The sequence below is a fragment of the Carcharhinus amblyrhynchos genome, chromosome 1 (genome assembly GCF_965287045.1).
Source record: "Carcharhinus amblyrhynchos chromosome 1, sCarAmb.v2.hapA, whole genome shotgun sequence".
Classification (NCBI taxonomy): Eukaryota; Metazoa; Chordata; class Chondrichthyes; order Carcharhiniformes; family Carcharhinidae; genus Carcharhinus; species Carcharhinus amblyrhynchos.
The window spans coordinates 86,812,221-86,832,547 of record NC_137324.1 but is presented as its reverse complement, the minus strand read 5'-3'; the positions used below and the strand labels follow the sequence as shown (position 1 = coordinate 86,832,547).

General features: G+C 40.6%; 1 protein-coding gene across 6 annotated transcripts in view; it reads left to right on the top strand.

Annotated features, from left to right (window-relative positions):
- LOC145342846 (putative methyltransferase NSUN7) overlaps positions 1 to 18,164 on the top strand; it is a 128,967-nt gene extending 110,803 nt beyond the window's left edge. For 4 of the 6 annotated variants that reach the window (XM_080188366.1, XM_080188352.1, XM_080188374.1 and 1 more), the window contains one exon: positions 14,160 to 18,164. In XM_080188366.1, the coding sequence (XP_080044492.1) occupies positions 14,160 to 14,795 (636 nt within the window). In that variant the 3' untranslated portion in view covers positions 14,796 to 18,164. The remainder of the gene's footprint in view (positions 1 to 14,159) is intronic. The other 2 variants (XR_013886656.1, XM_080188394.1) reach the window with 2 other exon arrangements.
- Positions 18,165 to 20,327: the final 2,163 nt, after the last annotated feature.

Here is a 20,327-nt window from a genome sequence, read left to right as displayed (position 1 = left end):
ACTGGCAAAAGCTCTCAATGCAATTGGCCCCCACCCCCCACCACTGACATCCTTGCTGGTTAGTCTTCTGCCAGCCTTAAAGTACAGCATGTCTGCCTCTCATCCACTCCAACCATAATTCTGGTGAGTGTTCCTTCAGAAAACCTCAAGGCAACCATCCTCTTGATTGGACATGGAACACAAACCCATTCCCATGGAAATGGAGCGTCAGCCTGATTGAAGTGTTTAAGTGATGCCAGGGCAGATAAACCAGAGGCAGCCTGCCACAGATGTGGCATGAAAATACTGCCTAAATATGCAATTCAAAAATTGCTGATGCTGCTATTCTCACCCAAAAAAAACACATCAAAATAATGGAAACTTCTATCCAAAATTGTGTTAGAAGCAGTTCAACAAAGGTTCCCTTGACTCATTCTTGAGATGAAGGCGTTATCTTACGAAGAAAGGTCGAACAGATCCTGAGGGGATTTGAAAGTGAATACCAGGAAGGATGTTTCCACTTGTGAGAGAAACTAGAACCAGTGGACATATTTTAAAAACAACTGTTAAGACGGAGATGAGACATTTTTTCTCTTGATTGTTGATATGTGAATCCGAAAGCAGAGGAGGCTGGGTCCTTTAATTTACTTAAGGCAGAGTTGGACAGGTTTTTGATAGACAAGGAATGCGGAGATTATTGGGGGGGGGGGGGGTGCAAATGACAAGTGGAAATGACATTACAATCAAATTAGCCATGACCATAATGAATGGGGGTAAACGTTCAAAGGACTGAATAGCCTACTCCTGTTCCCAAGTCCTATGTCAGCAATGGAGTAATTGTAATGGAGGTGTCAAAGGTTGGTAGGGTGGAGAAAGGTGATATTACAGAGGTGGTCATAGGCAATATTTGAAAGACTACAGATTGGCAGGTCACCTTGGGGTTAAATCGGACACCGAAGTTGAGTAATTTAGGTAAGTGCAGTTGATAGTTAAAGAGAGAAGTGGAAGCTTTCACTAGGGAACAGGTTTTGTTACCGGAACAAAGACTATGCCTTCATTTCTTACCAATATTTATTTGGAGAAAATTTCTGTTCATGTAGTACAAGATGATGAACAAGGAGCATGACAAACTAGAGGTGTCGGAGCTAAGGTGGACCTGAGTATTTTTCTGACAATTTGACCAGTTACAGTTAAAATATTTTTCATAAGTTTAAAAAAAAAATCAAGTGAACTATGTAATCATATCCTGAAAAAGCAACCAACTTAGTTAGGTGGTAACACCTAATGTGTGGGTTGCATTCAAAACCTCTAATGCTTTGCTGATGGGTAGACATTAAAAGTGTAAACGTTTGAATGCAGTATGCTTTTTACACCTATAGAGGGTGCAGTAATAGAGGTCTCCAGTATAATTATGTCTTGCTTCTGAATTAAGTTTATATAACAATCTAATTCTTCAAATCCCTCCTCCCAACCTGGTCCTTTCTCTTCATTCCCTTGCACTCTTTTCCAATTAACAGTCCCCTTCTGGCCTCCATTCCTTTCCTGTCCCCTTTGACCTTCTCCTCCCCATAATCTTCATTTCTATCTCCCTATTTGATTCTCTATTCCCCACCCTTCCTCTTTCTCCCTCTTTCCCCTTCCCCCTTCCTCCTCCCCCCTTTCCCCTTCCTCCTCCCCGCCCCTTTCCCCATCCTCCTCCTCCTCCCCCCTTTCCCCATCCTCCTCCTCCTCCCCCATTTTCCCTTTCTTCCTCCTTCTCCCCACTTTCCCCTTTTTCCTCCTCCTCCTCCCCCCTTTCCCCTTCCTCCTCCCCGCCCCTTTCCCCATCCTCCTCCTCCTCCCCCATTTTCCCTTTCTTCCTCCTTCTCCCCACTTTCCCCTTCCTCCTCTCCCCCTTTCCCCTTCCTCCTCCTCCCCTTTCCCCTTCCTCCTCCTCCCCTTTCCCCTTCTCATCCTTCATTTTTCACTTTCTTCTTTTTCCTCCTTTCCCCTGCCATGTTTTGTAATGATACTCTTCCCTTCTACACTTTCACCCTGTTTGAACTGAAAATTGCATTTGGTCTTGACTCACTATATAGAACCTCATAGAAGAACCTCAATATATTTTGAGCCAAATGTTGCCATTAGTTTGACTTGCCCTTGCATATTTATGTTTTTTTTGCAATAAGCTGCTGCAAGTATACATGGTGACGGCACAGAGAGGGGAACTAGGCATCTGGAATCTCAATGAATTATAGAGCTAGTTGTTTATTTCCTTAGCCAACAAGATTAAAGGTTTGGGAAATAAACAGGACTGAGAAGGGAGGGAATGAATTAAAATAATGAAATTAATGTCAAATCAGGCACAGAAAGAGAAGTAATGATAGAAAGAAAGATTGGTTTAACAGAGCAAAAAGAAACAAAATAAAAACAAAAAAGCAAATATTTACTTTTTAAATCTCCAGCAACTAAGACTTGGACCAAGATGCCACACATCAAGTCGCTCATTTTCAGTGACAGAAGTTGAATAGCCGTAATTAAGACATTACATGTTGTTAAAAGGTACTTTGGCTTGAAACAATTAAGCTTCAATTAATTTAGTTTGTGTCAATGTGCTCGATTCAGTGTATTTCAAAGTTGGGACAGACAGTGGGATGCTGTTTTCACAAAGCTTGAACAGCTACTTTTGGATATTAAAATATAACTCCCTGTCTGCCCTTTGCTTAAATTGCTGTATTGGCAGTGCAAACATAACATAAGAACATAAGAAATAGGAGCAGGAGTAGGCCATCTAGCCCTTCGAGCCTGCCCTGCCATTCAATAAGATCGTGGCTGATCTGAAGTGGATCAGTTCCACTTTCCTGCTTTAGAACATAGAACATAGAACACTACAGCACAAACAGGCCCTTCGGCCCACGAGTTGCGCCGATCACATCAACACCTACCAACCTACAGACCTATCTATAACCCTCAATCTCATTAAACCCCATATACTCATCCAGAAGTCTTTTAAAAGGCCCCAGTGAGTTCGCCTCCACCACCACTGACGGCAGCCGATTCCATTCACTCACCACCCTCTGAGTGAAAAACTTACCCCTAACATCACTTCTGAACTTCCCTCCTTGCACCTTAAATCTGTGTCCTCTCGTAGCAACCATTTCAACCCGGGGAAATAGCCTCTGAGAGTCCACCCTATCTTTTCCTCTCAACATTTTGTAAACTTCTATCAGGTCGCCTCTCAACCTTCGTCTCTCCAGGGAAAAGAGTCCCAGCTCCCTCAACCTAACTTCATAAGGCATGCCTCCCAGTCCAAGCAACATCCTTGTAAATCTCCTCTGTACCCTCTCAATAGCTTCTACATCTTTCCTATAGTGAGGCGACCAGAACTGCGCACAATACTCTAAATGAGGCCTGACAAGGGTCTTATAAAGTTGCAGCATTACCTCCCGACTCCTAAACTCAATCCCTCGATTAATGAAGGCCAGTACACCATACGCCTTCTTGACCACCTCCTCCACCTGCGAGGCCGATTTAAGAGTCCTGTAGACCCGGACCCCTAGATCCTTCTGCTCTTCAACACTACTCAGACTTCTGCCCTTGATAGTGTACTCGTTCATCCCGTTGGTTCTGCCAAAATGGACGACTACACATTTATCTGCGTTGAAGTCCATCTGCCACTTCTCCGCCCAGTCCTGCATCCTATCTATGTCCTGCTGCAACTTTTGCCATCCTTCCAGACCATCCACAACACCACCGACCTTAGTGTCATCAGCGAACTTACTTACCCATCCCTCCACTTCCTCATCCAGGTCATTTATGAAAATGACAAACAACAAGGGTCCCAGAACAGATCCTTGAGGCACTCCGCTGGTGACTGACCTCCATTCAGAAAAAGCCCCATCCACAACCACTCTCTGCCTTCTGCAGGCAAGCCAATTCTGGATCCACAAGGCCAAAGGCCCTTGGATCCCATGCCCTCTCACCTTCTCAAGAAGTCTTGCATGGGGGACCTTATCAAACGCCTTGCTGAAGTCCATGTACACTACGTCCACGGCACTTCCTTCGTCAATGTGTTCAGTCACATTATCGAAGAACTCAACTAGGCATAGTTTCTCCCCATAACCTTTAATTCCCTTGTCTATCAGAAACCTATCTACCCGTGACTTAGATATTCAGCGAGGTAGCCTCCACCACTTCAACGGGCAGAGAATTTCAGAGGTTCACCACCCTTTGAGTGAAGAAGTTCCTCCTCAACTCCGATCTAAAGTGTCCCCCCCCTTATCTTGAGGCTGTGCCCTCTAGTCCTGCTATCCTTTCTAAGCAGGAAGAATCTCTCTACCTCTACCCTATCTATTCCCTTCATTATCTTATATGTCTCTACAAGATCCCCCTCAGCCTTCTAAACTCCAACAAGTACAGACCCAGTCTATTCAGTCTCTCTTCATAGGCTAACCCCCTCATCTCCGGTATCAGCCTAGTGAACCTTCTCTGCACTCCCTCCAAGGCCAATATATCCTTCTGCAAGTGCGGCGACCAAAACTGCACGCAGTACTCCAGCTGCGGCCTCACCAGTATGCTGTACAGTTGCAGCAAGACCTCCCTGCTTTTATATTCTATCCCCCTCGCTATAAAGGCCAACATTCCATTTGCCTTCTTGATCACCTGCTGCACCTGCAGACCGGGTTTTTGCAATTCGTGCACAAGGACCCTCAGGCCCCTCTGCACCGTAGCATGCTGCACCTTTTCGCCTTTTAAATAATAATCCTTCCTACTGCCAAAGTGGATAACCTCACACTTGCTAACATTATACTCCATCTGCCAGGTCCTCGCCCACTCACTCAGCCTATCCAGATCCCTCTGCAGACTTTCCACATCCTCCACGCAAGTTGCTTTTCCACTCATCTTCGTGTCATCAGCAAACTTCGTTACCCTACACTCAGCCCCCTCCTCCAGATCATCGATGTAAATGGTAAACAGTTGAGGCCCCAGCACCGATCCCTGCAGCACTCCACTAGTCACCAACTGCCAACCAGAATAGCGCCCATTGATTCCAACTCTCTGCTTCCTATTAGACAGCCAATCCTCTATCCACGCTAACACCTTACCCCCAACTCCATGCACCCTAACCTTTTGTGAGGCACCTTATCAGAAGCCTTTTGGAACTCTAAAAATACCACATCCACCGGTTCCCCTCTGTCTACCGCACTAGTCACATCCTCATAGAAATCCAATAAATTTGTTAAACACGACTTCCCCTTAACGAATCCGTGCTGCGTGTGCTTGATCAAACCATTCTTTTCTAGGTGTCTCGCTACTTCTTCTTTGATGACAGATTCTAGAATTTTTCCAACCACAGACGTTAAACTAACCGGCCTATAATTCCCTGTCTTTTGTCTGCTACTTTTTTTAAATAGCGGCGTAACATTAGCCGTTTTCCAATCTTCCGGCACTTCCCCGGAGTCCAGCGAATTTTGATAAATAATTACTAAGGCATCCGCTGTCACCTCTGCCATTTCTTTCAGAACCTTGGGATGCATTCCATCTGGTCCCGGGGACTTGTCTACCTTCAGGCCCGTTAGTCTATCAAGCACTACCTCGCTAGTAACAGTAATCGCATTAAGGCCCTCATCTCCTACCATCCTTCTATCTTTAATATCCGGCAAACTATTTGTGTCCTCCTCCATGAAGACCAAGGCAAAAAACTTATTTAAAGCCTCAGTCATTTCCTCATCGCCGACCGCTAAATCCCCCCTCTCATCCTCCAAGGGTCCAACATTCACTCTAGCCAGTCTCTTTATGTATTTGTAAAAACTTTTACTGTCGTTTTTTATCTTTAGAGCTAGTTTAGCTTCATACTCTATTTTTCCTTTCTTTATCACCTTCTTAGTCATTCTTTGTTGATTTTTAAATCTTTTCCAATCTTCTAATCGCCCACTATTTTTAGCTGCTCTGAACGCATCAGCTTTTAATTTAATACTCTCCTTTATTTCTTTAGATAACCATGGCTGGTTATCCCTTTTCCTACAGTCCTTCTTTACCACCGGAATATATTTCTGCTGAGTACCGAAAAAGAACTCCTTAAAAATCCTCCACTGTTCCTCAGCTGTCCTACCAACCAATCTGCGCCCCCAATCTACATTCGCCAATTCCGCCCTCATCTTATCATTCTCCCCTCTGTTCAAACAGAGGACACAGGTTCGGGACCCTACTTTCTCATCCTTCATCTGTATCAGAAATTCAATCATACTATGATCACTTGTCCCAAGAGGATCCCTCACAAGAAGATCCCTAATTCTGCCTGCCTCGTTACACAGCAAGAAGTCTGACAACACCAGGTTTAAGTCCAACTGATTTATTTGATAGTAAACTCACAAGCTTTCGAGGTTCCCCTCTTTGTCAGGTGAATGAAGAGTTCTGGCCTCAGACAGAGCATATAAAGCACAAACAGTTTACAGATTACTGATTAGAATGCGAATCTTTACACCTAACCTGCTATTCAAGTCTTAAAGTGGCTAACAATGTGAGTGGAAGGAGCACTGGGCACAGGTTAAAGAGATGTGCATTATCTCCAGACAATACAGTAAGTGAGGTTTTACAAACCCAGGCAAGTCATGGGGGTTACAGATAGTGCGACATGAACCCCTGGACGTTCAGCTCCCAGTCCCTGTCACCCTGCAACCACGTTTCCGTAATGGCCACTAGATTATATCCATTTGTGCTGATTTGCGCCATCAGATTTGTTCCGAATGCTTCATGCATTCAGGTAAAGTGTCTTTATACCAGCCTTTATCTGGACCTTATTTGTAGACACGCTACATGCCCCCAACTCCTTTTATTAGTGGAACATCCTCAACATTTACCTGCACACATACCCTCTCCTTTACTTTAGATTTTGTAATTTCTCCCCCCGCCCCACCCCCACTTTAATTAGTTTAAAGCCCTATCTACAGTCCTAGGTATACGATTCGCCAGGACTCTGGTCCTGGCATGATTCAGACAAAGACCATCCCATCTGCCCCAATACTGGTGCCAATGCCCCATAAATTCAAACCCATTCCTCCCAGACCAATCCCTGAGCCACACATTCATCTCCTTAATCCTATTTACCCTGCGCCAATTTGCACATGGTTCAGGTAGTAATCCAGAGATAACCACCTTGTCAATTTTGCTTTTTAATTTAATAACAATGAATAGCATCATTTGCACTGTTACTTTGCCATCAAAATCTGGTTTAATATGGTTTTGACTTGTCACACTTCATAGTGTCAAAATATTTAAAACTAGAAGAGAAAGGTAGAAATTTGCTTGCACTCTTCAGTTTGCAAAAATCTCTCACCAGCGGCTATAATTGATCTCAGGATGTTTAGAGCAATGAGACTTTAATCATCTTAAACGAGAAGCCAGTTAAACATGGATTTAATTGATCAACAAAGCAGCAGAATAATTGTGCATTAAATTGTAGAACATAGTAAAAGTGTTTTGTCTAATGCTAGATGAATAGTGCCATAGGAAATCAGGAATATCACTAGAAATTTCTCAATCACAGGTCCTTTATGTGAGAGTTGGATACTGATTCTAATCACAGTATGTGTAGTCTGTCTTCCCAGGGTAAGTGCCTAACTTGTGATGGAGTTGCTGAATGATACCCTGTATCACAAGGACTTTAATACACACTGTTCACTGAGGTTTTCATTTACCATCTCCTGTTTCCTTTTAGTAGAGCTTCAATGTCTTTGGCAATGAGACAATATAATTTGAAGAAATTCCTGATAACTTTTATATTGAAATTAGAAAACGAGAAGAAAATCTTCAGGTTTAACATTGGCAGAACTCAGCAAATGGTCAAAATTGTGCCACGCAGCTAATTCTGAGCTACAGTGTTTGTTGTTTGACTCTAATTCTGATGAGGCAGACTGTGCAGCATATATTGATTCTAAATAGCTAGTCAGCAGGGCATGCTTCAAAATGCCAATGGGTTCTAGTAATGATGGATTATATGATGCTTGTTACCAAAAACCCTAGTGGTGTAAGCAGTTGTTAGATTCCAAGTGAAAATCCTGCCTTTCTGTTGCTGGCTTTAAGCATTATCTGGGGCAAAAACCTTAAGGCAGTTGTGCTTTCAAATCAGTAGTGAAAGGCACCTGTGGTGCCTTTGCAGCTTGCTCACAAGAACAAATAAATTTTTATTGAAGCCTGAGGTTTCATGTAGACCAATTCAAATGAACATAAAGCACCATAACGTGCTTTTATCCTTCAGTGCCCATTTGAAATGGAAGCAGGGAAACTTCCCCAGTTACAGCCTTCAAGTTGCAAACCTTAGGGGATCATTTTAACCTAAGCTTCTCAGTGGGATACCATCATCAGATTAACTGCCAGTCAATGGACAATCTCTACAGTTTACTTGGCTTTGCAGGGATGCAAGAGAGGCAGTGGATCTAATTATATCATTTTCCAGCAGGCTAGCTAGGTTAAAGTTATTTCCTTTCTTTTTTGAATGTTTATATTTTTAGTGCACTGTTCCTATTATATAAAATTTTCCCATATTTTTGATATTTCAATGTTTACAGTTTATTTCAGACAAATGTGACAGTACAACTTTTTTTAGTGCTACATTCTAAAAAATAAGTTTGGAAATATTTTAAAGTCACTGAAATTATGCTTGTGAAATATACTCAGGTCTAGCAGAGTAAGTAGGGAAACAGAGCTAAAAGGCTGCATTTTCAATGTGCGATGGGGGTGGTAATATAAGCAAATTGATCAGCAATTTTCCACTATTGTATGTTGTGATGGCTTCACAACACACCACCAATTTGCAGTGATTTGGGAACAGAAGTGGGACCTAGCAACTTACACAATTATGATGGATGATGAATTGTTCATGTAAATGAGCTCATTATAGTCCAGTTTGCAATTTTTGATAGGAGGCAGAGGAACCACACCACAGTGTAGTTGTGGCTGAGGGAGATAATCATAAGACAGCATAGAAGTAGAAGGGTCTGAGGAGTCCTCATGCATTGAGAATGTGTTGCCATCACAACAGTACAGCTCCCTGTGCATTGTTTGGCCTGCAAACACCAGGAGATTTTTGGGATGTTGGTTGGGGGTTGGGAGTTGTGAGCGTGTGGGATCAGGGGAGTGAAAGAGCAGGGTCCAGGAGGTCTTTTCAGTTCAGCGGATAGCAAACAAAGTCAGTTCTGGCATGGAAAATGAGGACAAGCAGTAATGAGGAGCACCATCTGCAGCAGAGAACCACAAGGTGTAGGATGACAATACTGTATCAAAGTATAAAGGTATTCAGATATCAGTACAACCCAGACAAATGGTTTCTGACATCTGTTCTTGTTTGGGACCATCCCAGGCCTCTCAGATCCCATGGGCATACCCTGCCAGTAGCTGTAAAAATCAGAATGGCTTTCACCTTTTTCACCCCAGATTGTATAAAGAACTAGCAGTGGACCTTGATGACATTTCTCAGGTAACAGTAGATAATTGTAAGCAGGTCATAGATATGCTGTTCAAAAGGACAGGGAAATATACTCCAAACAACAAAGCAGATTTGCCTCCTTTACTGGATTCTTTCCGGTGCAAGGTTTCATTGATTGCACCCATGTGGCCATCAAGGCACCAAGTGAGCAGACAGAGAGACACTTCAATCCATTAAAAAAAATTAATGTTCTGCTGGTCTGTGACCACAACAAGTGATTTATGCAGATAATGATATTGGCAGCTGCCATGATGCTCTCATCCACCGACTGTCACAATTGCAACAGTTTTTCATGATATCAACAAGCATCTGTGAAGGCTGCTAGGGGATAAGGGATAACCTTTGAGGTGACTTCTGAAATGGAGGCACAGGCATTCCAGAGAGATGTGGATCCTGAAGCGGGAGAAGTGCTGGAATAACAGTTACTCAAAGCTCGAAGATGCAGTGAAAAATGAAGATTGTGCTTTGCAGGGAGTCCCTTGGGCCATCTAAAGAATGAAGGCGTTGTCAGAATGGCAGGGACATGAGGGCTACTCTGATGCAGGCACATTTCATCTAAGCTGTATTCATCTAATTGGCTGTGTGACCCCCTCCATAACACACACGACTTTAAATACTTCCATCGTTACCCTTTAGTCTCCACCAGCTATACTACCCCGGATATAGACCTTTGTGTTGCTTCTTGACTTCTCTCTCGTACCTCATTTCCATTAAAGAATGGAACATCACATCAAACAACATGTTAATTGTACTGACTCATGTAACACAGCCACAAAACATATCACCCAGTGAACCACAAGTGCAGTGGATAATTTAGTGCCCCACACTTGTGTCTCCTTCTTCAGAGCATTGACCCTGTGGCGACTGATGAGGTGGAGGCAGCCCAGTCACTTTTGCCTGCATGCTGCTGAGATGCACATGGCAATCATCCTTGCCATGGAGGTGCAACTTTGACATCAGTGCAGCGGCAGGCTTTTTTCACAGGATCTTGCTGCATAGATGGTTCCTCATTCAGAAGGAACAAGGAAGCAGATGAAGATGATGCTGTCCTCTGAGAGGTTGCCCCTTGTTATTATCAGTGACTGCCTCAGCTCCATCATTGACACACTTGATTCAGACTGTGTTTTGGCAGATTTAAATGCTGAGTTGTCACTGAAATTATTTTGTATAGTTCCTCAGCCTTTAAGACAAAGTCAATTTCAGCTTATTTGCCAAATCCAAAAGCTTTGTTTTAACCATCTTTTGTAAAGCATTCAGAGTGACCTCTTCCACACCCAGGAAATCTTTCGCTACTGAATGAACCAATGTTCCACAAGGCGCTCCCCATTTAAACTAACAGAATGCAACACCTGAAAAAAAAGTTCCTCAACACCCACTGTCTTTGAGTTCAGTAATCCTAAACCAAACAAGGAATTACAGCTTTGAATCCCAAATTTTGTTGGGTGTCAGATCTGAGCCCCAAAGTATATTATGAAACCAGACTAGAACCCAACAATTTTCTATTTTGCCATAAATATGAGGGTAGGATGTTTCACTCCAGATATGATTCTACTGACAAACTAGGGAGCATTTATCAAAACAGACTTCATTTAACCAAACAGTTTAACAATAACAAATGAATTAGCTTAACCTTTAACAGTTGGACAATAAAGGAAACTTTCTAAGTTCTAACTAATCATTATATCACTTTCAATCAAGCAACATTTTTCTTAAAAACTTAACATGCACTTTAAGCATAGTTAGCAAAACTGGGGCATACTTGCTTTAACTTTTGTTAATAATCTTGGAGCATCGAGAAAACTTCTGGAGGGAGGAAGTGAGAGAGAGAGAGCATCTTTTTTTTTAAACCAGGCAGCAACTGCTCTTTATTGTAAAATTAAAATGTAATTTTGTTTCTCCACAAGCCTGGACCCTCCCATTTCTAGTATCACATGACTCTGTCCTTATATACCTAACGCGCCTTATTACTTTAATTAAAAAAGCACCCCATTCGGCCTTCTGCAAAATAAACACTTGTGTGGCTAAAATGAGTAATTATCCTGCTGTGTCAGCATCTGCTGCATTTCTACCAAACTGATTGCTTGTAACAAAGCACTACCTCTTAAAGCAATTCCCCCTTAAACATAGAACATATCAATGCACAGTGTTATCGCATTACTGAGCCTTGAGGAGCCCATTTGTTTATTTTGCCATGTACTTTTTTCTGTCCGAGGTGAACTTTAAACCTTAAATTGTTCAGTGTTCCAATGCTTTTAGTCATCTGGGCGGGTGAGGGCTCGTAACAGCTTCAGGAAGAGGCTGTGTTGCAGGTGGCTAAGAAGTTGAGGAATACAGCACCTATCTTCAATTTTTCTGAAAGCTGTCTTCAATGTAGGTGGTAAGGGCCAGTACCTGTTCCCCTATGCTGCGGTCCTTGCAGAAACCAGTTTGCTCGATGCTAAGGACCTCTTTGATGGGGATATGCACTGAAGAATGAGGCGTTCAAAGAGACCGATTGTATTGTAGCTAACTGCATATATGGGCTCTTTTCTGGGTTTTGGTATGGTAATGACTTTCGCTGTCTGCCATTTCTTTGGAATAGCATTGGAATTTATGACCATCATGTAAAACCAAGTCTCGGGGCCCATAAATTCTGGCACAATGTTGTCATGTCCTGTTGCCTTTCCACAGTTCAAGCCCTGTAGGACCTTCTTAAGTTCTGCAACCTGAAAGGGAGCAGGATGATGTCTTCTCAGTGATGCTGATGGTGTTGCTTTAATTTATGCCAGATATTTCTTTTGGTGTTTTTGTCTGTAGGCGCCTTAGCTATAGCAAGCTGGAGATATGGTTGTGAGTAACTGAACAGAGGTTTTGAGTGAGTAGCTTTTGGGCTACTCCAAGGTGATGAATTAGGTTCCAACACTCCCTATAATGGTTTTCTCCCACTTGGTGTAGTGTGCAGCATTGAGTAACTCAATCAGATAGTCCTCTGACGTCTTGTATGTCTTGAGGAGGGCAGCACTCTTCACCTAAGCATGTCAATAGATTGATAGCCTCGGGGAATTGCCATGTAGACTACACTGTAGATGGCACAACAAAGGTGGTTGTATGCTTCATCAACAGTGATGTTTTGCAGTGGGATTGTTTAGATGCTGCATTCCAAGGTTTCACTATTTTGTCAAGTTGGTTTCCAGAAATTCTATTGCTTTTTTTGGGGCTGTTGACTATTGAAGACATGTAGATCTACGTGAATGAGTAGAGGATGGTGTTGGCTGTGTGGAAAGTCATCCAAGACAATGCTTTGTGCAGGGTGGGGAGCTCATTAAAAGAACTGACCCAGCACAGGTTGGGGGAAATAATTCCTACACTATCTGGCTGAATAGGATGTTCCTCACTGTTTGGGGTTGTGTCAGATAATTTCTGAACGTCTATTCTGCAAGTGCTGCACTGTTACTGTCCCTGTCTGAATTATGATTCTTGAAATTTCTCATATTGATGGCTCTGTAGGGGTAGGTGGCCAAGACTTGCTGCTCCCACCTGGTGCTAGGAGTTTGTAGACATTGGCTACGTGGTGTCAGAGAAAGTGGGCATGGGAGATGATATGCTTGAACAATGTTGGTTTGGACAAAGGTGGCATAGCCATATTTGGCATGGGGGCAGTAGCACAGGAGGTAATAGCCTTTGATGGAATATTGGCCTACTACTTCTGTTCTGATGTGGGTTTCTTGCTTGTTGAAGGTAAATGATATCATGGAGTGTTAAGCAGCAAGAACTTCAACAAAGCTTCACTTGGCTGCTGAAAGGCCTTGAATGTTGAGACAGTGGATTCAGAGAATGGACCCTACTGCAATGTAATCTTGGGCGGATTTTCATTATTCCTTTTGGCTTTGGGACTTCGACTAGGATTTGGAATTTAGTTTGCTGGTAGGATCATTCACTTCCCTAGACAAGCCTGGGTACTGGCGGGGACTGCAGCATAAATGCTGATCCATTGCTCCCCCCTTGATACTGATCATGGAGGATTCAGCATTAGTGATGCTGTTGAATGTTATGGGGAAGTAGTTAAACTTGCTCTGTTATTTATGCCTGGCACTTGTGTGGTATGAATGTTATTTGCTACTTATCAGCATGAGCCTGAATGTCGTCCCAATCTTGCTGCATAAGAACATGGACTGCTTCAGTATCTGAAGAATCACTAATGGTATTGAACAATCAGTGATCATCATTGAACATTTCCACTTCTGATCATGTGATGAAGGGAAGCTATTGATGAAGCCACTCAAGACGGTTGAACCTAAGAAATTACCCTGAAAAGCTCCTACAACAATGTCCTGAAGCTAAGATGATTGGCCTCCAACAACCACAACGATCTTACTTTGTGCTAGGTATGACTCTAATCAGCGGAGATTCGAACAAACTTGGGATATAATTAACTATGGCAGGCCAAATTTATTGTTCGTTTCTAATCACTCTAAGGCAACTGTGGATCTTCTCCTTAAACACTCTGCAGTATTTATCCCAGTGATGCTCCTACCCTGTTGATAGGTGGAAATTCCAGAATGTTGAGCCAATGACAGAGAAAGAACAGTGATTATATGTCCAAATAATTTAGATGTCCTAAATGCTTATTTGCTGTGCTTTTGGAAAAGCATCCAGACCATTGTGTTTGTTTATGAAAATTGCCAGCAACTAATTTTTTCAGTAGGATTCTGACCTGTGTAATTTTCTTAATTTAAAGCGAGATCCATCAGGAGCAGTATCTGTAAAGGATGTTTTGGCTCGAGCTGCAGCAAAGGGACTACTAGAAGGAGTTGAGACACCCAGGATTCGAAAAAAGGAAGAAAAGCGAAAGAAAAGCAAAGTCTCTACACCAAAAATGGGGTCATTTAGTGGAGTCCAGTCAAGGATCACTGAATATTTAAATGAACAGAAACCAGCTACAGTTAATGGAACCTCCACAACCTCCCAGCAATTATCCAGAAGTGAAGCTAGCACAACTGGGTCAAGTATCAAATTATCTCAACGTGTGCCTGTTCCTACCTTACCCAATAAAGTAAAGAGAAATACTAGCAATGTTTCTTCAGTGGGAAAGATTGCTAGTAGGAAAGGAAGTTCAACTGGAACAAAACAAGAGATGAAGTTGATTTTAAAGCCTGTAGAGATGTTGCTTCCTCCAGTTACAATACGATACCTCAATTCAACTGGGGCTCAAAACCATGGTTACAATCAACCCTACCTGTTCCAGTATCATGGATTAACTAGTCAACCAGCATTCCCCTATTCACGTAATGCATTTGTGACTTCACTTGGTGTGAAAAAACAGAGAGACACAGGTATGTCTATTCAGCGCAAGCAACCACGTCCTTGGCTCTAAGGTAAAAGTTGAACTGCAGAAAATACTTTGAAATTTGAATTACATCTTTAATGCAAACTGCTTTGATGTTTTATATAATTGTTTTAAAAAAATATTTCAGTATATACGTTTGAAGTATACGTGTATGAATTCATTGCTGGACAAGTAAAAACAAAATCAGAAAATAACATATCGCCAGTAATCATAAAATTTAAGCATACATACTTAATCATTTACTAGACATGTATTGTAACTGTGAAGTATTGCCAAGGAAATGAAGGCCAGAAATATTGTTAGTGCTGTCACTAGCCAAAATATAGTTTAGAAAGGGAATTTTAGTAGCACCTTTCTCTTTTCAGCAGTTTTCCTCCTTGAAATGAAGCAATATTCTGTATATTGTGGGTGGATAGCCAATCTAGTCCAAAATATCACAGTGAGACTGGTCAAACTAATTCAAGTCAAAATCACACCACATTCCTTTCTAGATCATTCTAGGCCATTTTTTAAATAAATGTAATCACTGAAGATCCAAACACAGGGAAAATAGATAACCCTAATGATCTTTAACCTTTGATAAGGAGGGTGAAAAGAACCAGTTCAAGAGCCATGTGAAATGTACAAAACAGAAATGCTTAAGAAAAACTCTTACCTTCCTATCACAAAGAGGTGTCCATTCCCTCCACCCCTCCTCTGAAAACAAAACACAGAATTAGCCACTCTTATAAGAAAGCTTTTAACTCAGAAGAGAGGGGTTGTGGAATATGCCAGTATTAAGTAAATGTTCATCACCAGACCAAACGTGGTGTGATTAGCTTACCTTAATTTTGTTTTGATCCATGCGGTAGAGCCTCAAAGATTAAAACATCCTATAACAGCCTATGGATGATTGCTCTACATAGATTTAGGAACATAAAAGAGCATGTTTCCAAGTTAGGGTTATGTATTATATCTATCTAACCTCTGATATTGAGTAGTTTTGGTTTTTATTTTGCAGCATACACTGGTTGTAGTAAAGTTTGAATTCCACAGTAACAGCACCATATTGTCAATAGATCAGTTGCTTTCTGTCCCTTCTATCTTAATCCCTTGTTGATTAAGTCTGGGAAAGGGTGGTAGGAACAAGAGGGAAAGGTAGACTTTGTTGCAACATCAGATGTTCAAAAGGGAAGTGTCTGAATGGACACTTTGTAATAATTTGAAGTTTCCTCCTACTTGGCAAACTTAGACAGTAAGACATGCACTTTCATATTCTACAGTATAGTAGATGAGAAACCCTTAGCTGCAGTTGTTTGCATCAAATCCTTTATACTGTGATTAATATCAAATGTAATTCTTTCAACATTAATATTATCACGTGATCGAGTAATGTCTTTTTCTTTTTGTATTCTCCATATGACAGCCATTTGAGGGCTGCCTCTGGCCACCACACATTTAACATCTGTCACCCAACCCAGCATATTTGCTGAGAAATATCCTTTACCATTCTATCTTGTAAGTATAAAGTAATAACAATTTTCCTTTTGCTGGCTTGAATCCTGTATCAAATGGATCTGCAGTGAGTGGGGAGGGGCAGTCACAGAATCCTCCATAACCATGTATAACTAATACTATTTGGGCTTCTTTCTATCTCCATTTTCAGCTTCACTAGTTGAGTCTTTTTGCTGACTTTGTTGTTTTAGGCTGATAGGCCTAAATATTTCAATATTTGCATGAATGACACCTGGTGTTCTGTTTAATTTCTTGATAGACCAATTATCTTCCAGTTTGTCTCTCTAGTCAACCCTCCAATATCTATTTACAAGAAAAAAATGAAGTTAAACTATATAATACTGGTATTGAAGCTGCATGAAATATCAATTTCAGTGGTATTTAATCTTTTTAGTCTAAGGTTAAAAACCAGCACTTACTTTATCATTTTTAAAATAAATTACAACAAACTTTAACTTAATATTGTGCTGGATGAATGATTAAATCAAAAACCTTTAGTGGATGCCCAGGAGATTGGGCTTGTGTGTGGTTCTGGCCTGAATTTGTTTAAAAGGACTCACATGTATGATTTTGTTTCTTGGGCCTGCTGATATACAATGGTATTTAGAGCATAGCTAATCAAGAATATTGCACGCTTGTTGTTCAGATTCTCTACAATTTATGCAGATAACTTCAAATTAATGGAGTTTAATGTGCACCAACTATTGCTGACACATTTATGACTGCTATTGGAAGATTTAATAATGGTAAATCTTACATTTAAATGAAAAACTACCAGTCAAATTACTGTACAAATAAAATGGGATGAAAATATTTTAAGCAATATTACTTCTTTCCTGAATAAGTGCATTATGGATCAATGTGGAACTTCTGTGTACAAGAAAATACATAAAGAAAAGATACATTGCCGTTACTGTCCATAATAATATTCAAAAACTGCAGAAGACAAAATTGCCATATCTACTTTTCAAATGGAATTTGCCAATCTAAATGGCATGTGAGATGTCAATAAAATTAAATTGTTCTGTTGATGCAAATATCAATCAAATTATATTCAGTAACAAATATTTTATATTTAACATTTTATATCTAAACTTAATGAGTGCATTTCCATGATAATACTGTAACAGGGAGCAATCTTATGGAACTTTTAAATCAGTTTGAGTGGTTGAAATATCTTCTGTTCAAATGTTCTGATTTGTTAAGATTTGTCAAGTTTTCTGTACACTTTGATAGTATGTACCATGACAGAGCTATTTTACCATGAGTGTAAGGCAGAATTCTATTTTGTTTTCAATAACTGTGTTTTTAGCATTCAGGTCAATTTTGATCTGGTATTAGTTTGTTAGCTACTCCAGTTTGAAAGCATTGTGCGCATACATAAATTGGCATTTATATGCACTTCTGCCTTTACTTCATTATTTAAATGAGTATCCAAAGACAACAGCAAGCTACTTCATCCACAAAATGTAAATGTGACTTCTAAAATGTTTAATTTTATTAAAATTTAGGTATGGCCCTTGTCCCACTGAGAACAAATGTACTTTTGAGGCCATTGTTTCTTCTAATAAATGAAGAATTTATTAGAGGGCGGAATATCCAGTCACGTCTCCAAGGCATAGCCTGTGCTTTCTCAATTTTAATCTTTTCAACTCACTTCGATATTGTACTACTGTTGTAATGTTGACTCAATGCTGTTGCCTGTGATTTGAGGAATAAACTTATTCTTTTCAATGCAAAGAAAACATATAGTGCCATTACGTAGCACGCAGAATGAATAGAATTCTGCCCAAAATCTCATCAATAGTTTAGTGTTGTTGCACATTCTTTGTCAGACTTGTAGTTTGAATAAGTTTGCACTTAATTATGTATTCTTTGTACAATGTTCCAATTACAATTAAATTATAACAAATGTACTCTTCCTTTGTAGTTTTTATTTCTATAAAGGTTTTAACAAAACAGGATCCTGCAATAAAATGAGATGCCACAAATGGATTCTGAAACACAATACAAATCATTATTCACTGTTTGATAGAGCTTTTCAACTCAGAATTGAATAAATGAAATTTATAACTTATAGGTATCAAAGCCATTCCTGGAAGCACAAAGCAGCCAGACATGAAGCCAGAATGTACTGTATGCGCATCAAAAAGAACTTGAAGGCAGGATGTTCTCTGTGCTCATTAAAAGATTTGAAGCCAGGATTTTCTGTGTGTATCAAATACTTACAATCACTAAGTATGTAGACTCGTTAATAGAGAATGAAAGTAGATGTTAGTCGAACATTACCTATATTTCTATCGTGAAATTAAGAGCGATCTACCAGTTGTTTAATATAAAGTTCTAAATGAATGTATTGGAGTTGGAAAGAGCAGAGTATCTTTAACACAGGAACAGCAGAATTGAGAGTTAGGAGAACTTCAAACTAACAACTACATTAGGCTCAGTATCAGAACATTCTTCACACATAATTTAGTTCCATGCCCTCTCATCTCTAGTGGGGAGTGGTAGTTGGAAAGAAAAAAGGAAATTTACACTTGATTTTCTGCCTATTAGTTTATTGATTGGAAAATTACAAGCTATGCATCTATGAATCCTTACAATAAATACCGTGCAAGTGCTGCTTCCTGCTGGGTGCAGATGGTTTTCAGCACATCAAATGAATCTTACCGGAGCCAAAAATCATTTCCTTTAAAGCCACCACTACATGTCTTGATCGGAGCATAGCAGATTTCTCTGTTTGGATGAGTCAGGAGGTGTCATTGACTTTATTCATCATATCTAGCGTGTGAATTGCTCCAGCTCCAGTTGACAATTCCAAAAGGTGATGTTTAATGTCAGATCTTACATAGGTTTTCCTATATTTATAATTCCAGCACTGTCAGTTGGAATTATGAATATTTAAACAGTTTAAAGCCAGAAATGAACCTTGTAAATTTTACTGATTTATTTTGCATCATTTATAAAAAAAAATATGAAAATTACAGGATCTTAAAACAAATATCAACTCCTGGTTTGATCCATCAATGGCACCCATCCCAAATCCCATGGTGTGGGTCTTAGGGGCAGGTGCGTGCACTGGCATGACATGAGTCTGATTCTATGACATGGACTGTGGAGCTGCACTGAAACTCAGAGAAGGTAGGCTGGCAACTGAAGAAAAGTCAGCTTAATAAAAATATTTTCCCAGGATTGGTAAGGCCAAATTGGATATGATTACCATTGGGTTGCTTATAGTTGTGGTTTTACTAGACAATGATGCGTTCTGGTGGATTGCCTGGAGGAACTCAGTAAAAGCCTCAGATTTGCTTTCAAAATCCTACAAACTTACAGCAGTTACTGCATCACTGGAGCACAATAGCTTCTTCTGCTACCATTGCATTTCAGGAATTCACTGAATGATCTTCCCTTAACCCTTCTCACCCACCCCAGCAGTCCCCTTCTCTTGCTCTTCTCCATGCTGCTTCTCATCACCCTCAACAAAGGAATGGTATCAGATTTCCAAAGAAAATTAACATCCAACTCCACCTGTCAATCATCTTTCTTGACTCCTTCACTACATGTGTTGGCAGACTGCTTTCTGATCATCAATCCTATATAACCTGCAAATTCTTCTGATTAATAAACTGGAAACCATATTTTTAAACTCCTTTCACATACTCTGTACCCTTGCCACTAGTACCATTTCACTCAGTGAATCAGGCTCTTTGCAACATCAGCAACAATTCTGACCTGTCTCTCCAACCCCCCGATCCTGTCCATTACAAAAATCACTTACTTCCTTTTCAATATTATCTATCGCTGACCCTATCTCAACTGCTGCTGAAACTCTCCATGCTTTTGTTTACTCAAGACTTGAATATTCTTATTCTCTGTGGCTGGCCTCACATTTTTTACCTTTCATAAACTTGAGTATTCTACTGCACGTAACATATTCTGCAACAAACCCCATTCACTGAGGGGGATTTCTGGCATAATAGTGGGAATGAGGAAGACCATGCGGAGATCTGTTGATCTTGGGTGGGATTTTTCGGCCATGTTCACCTCAAAACTGGAATATCCCGC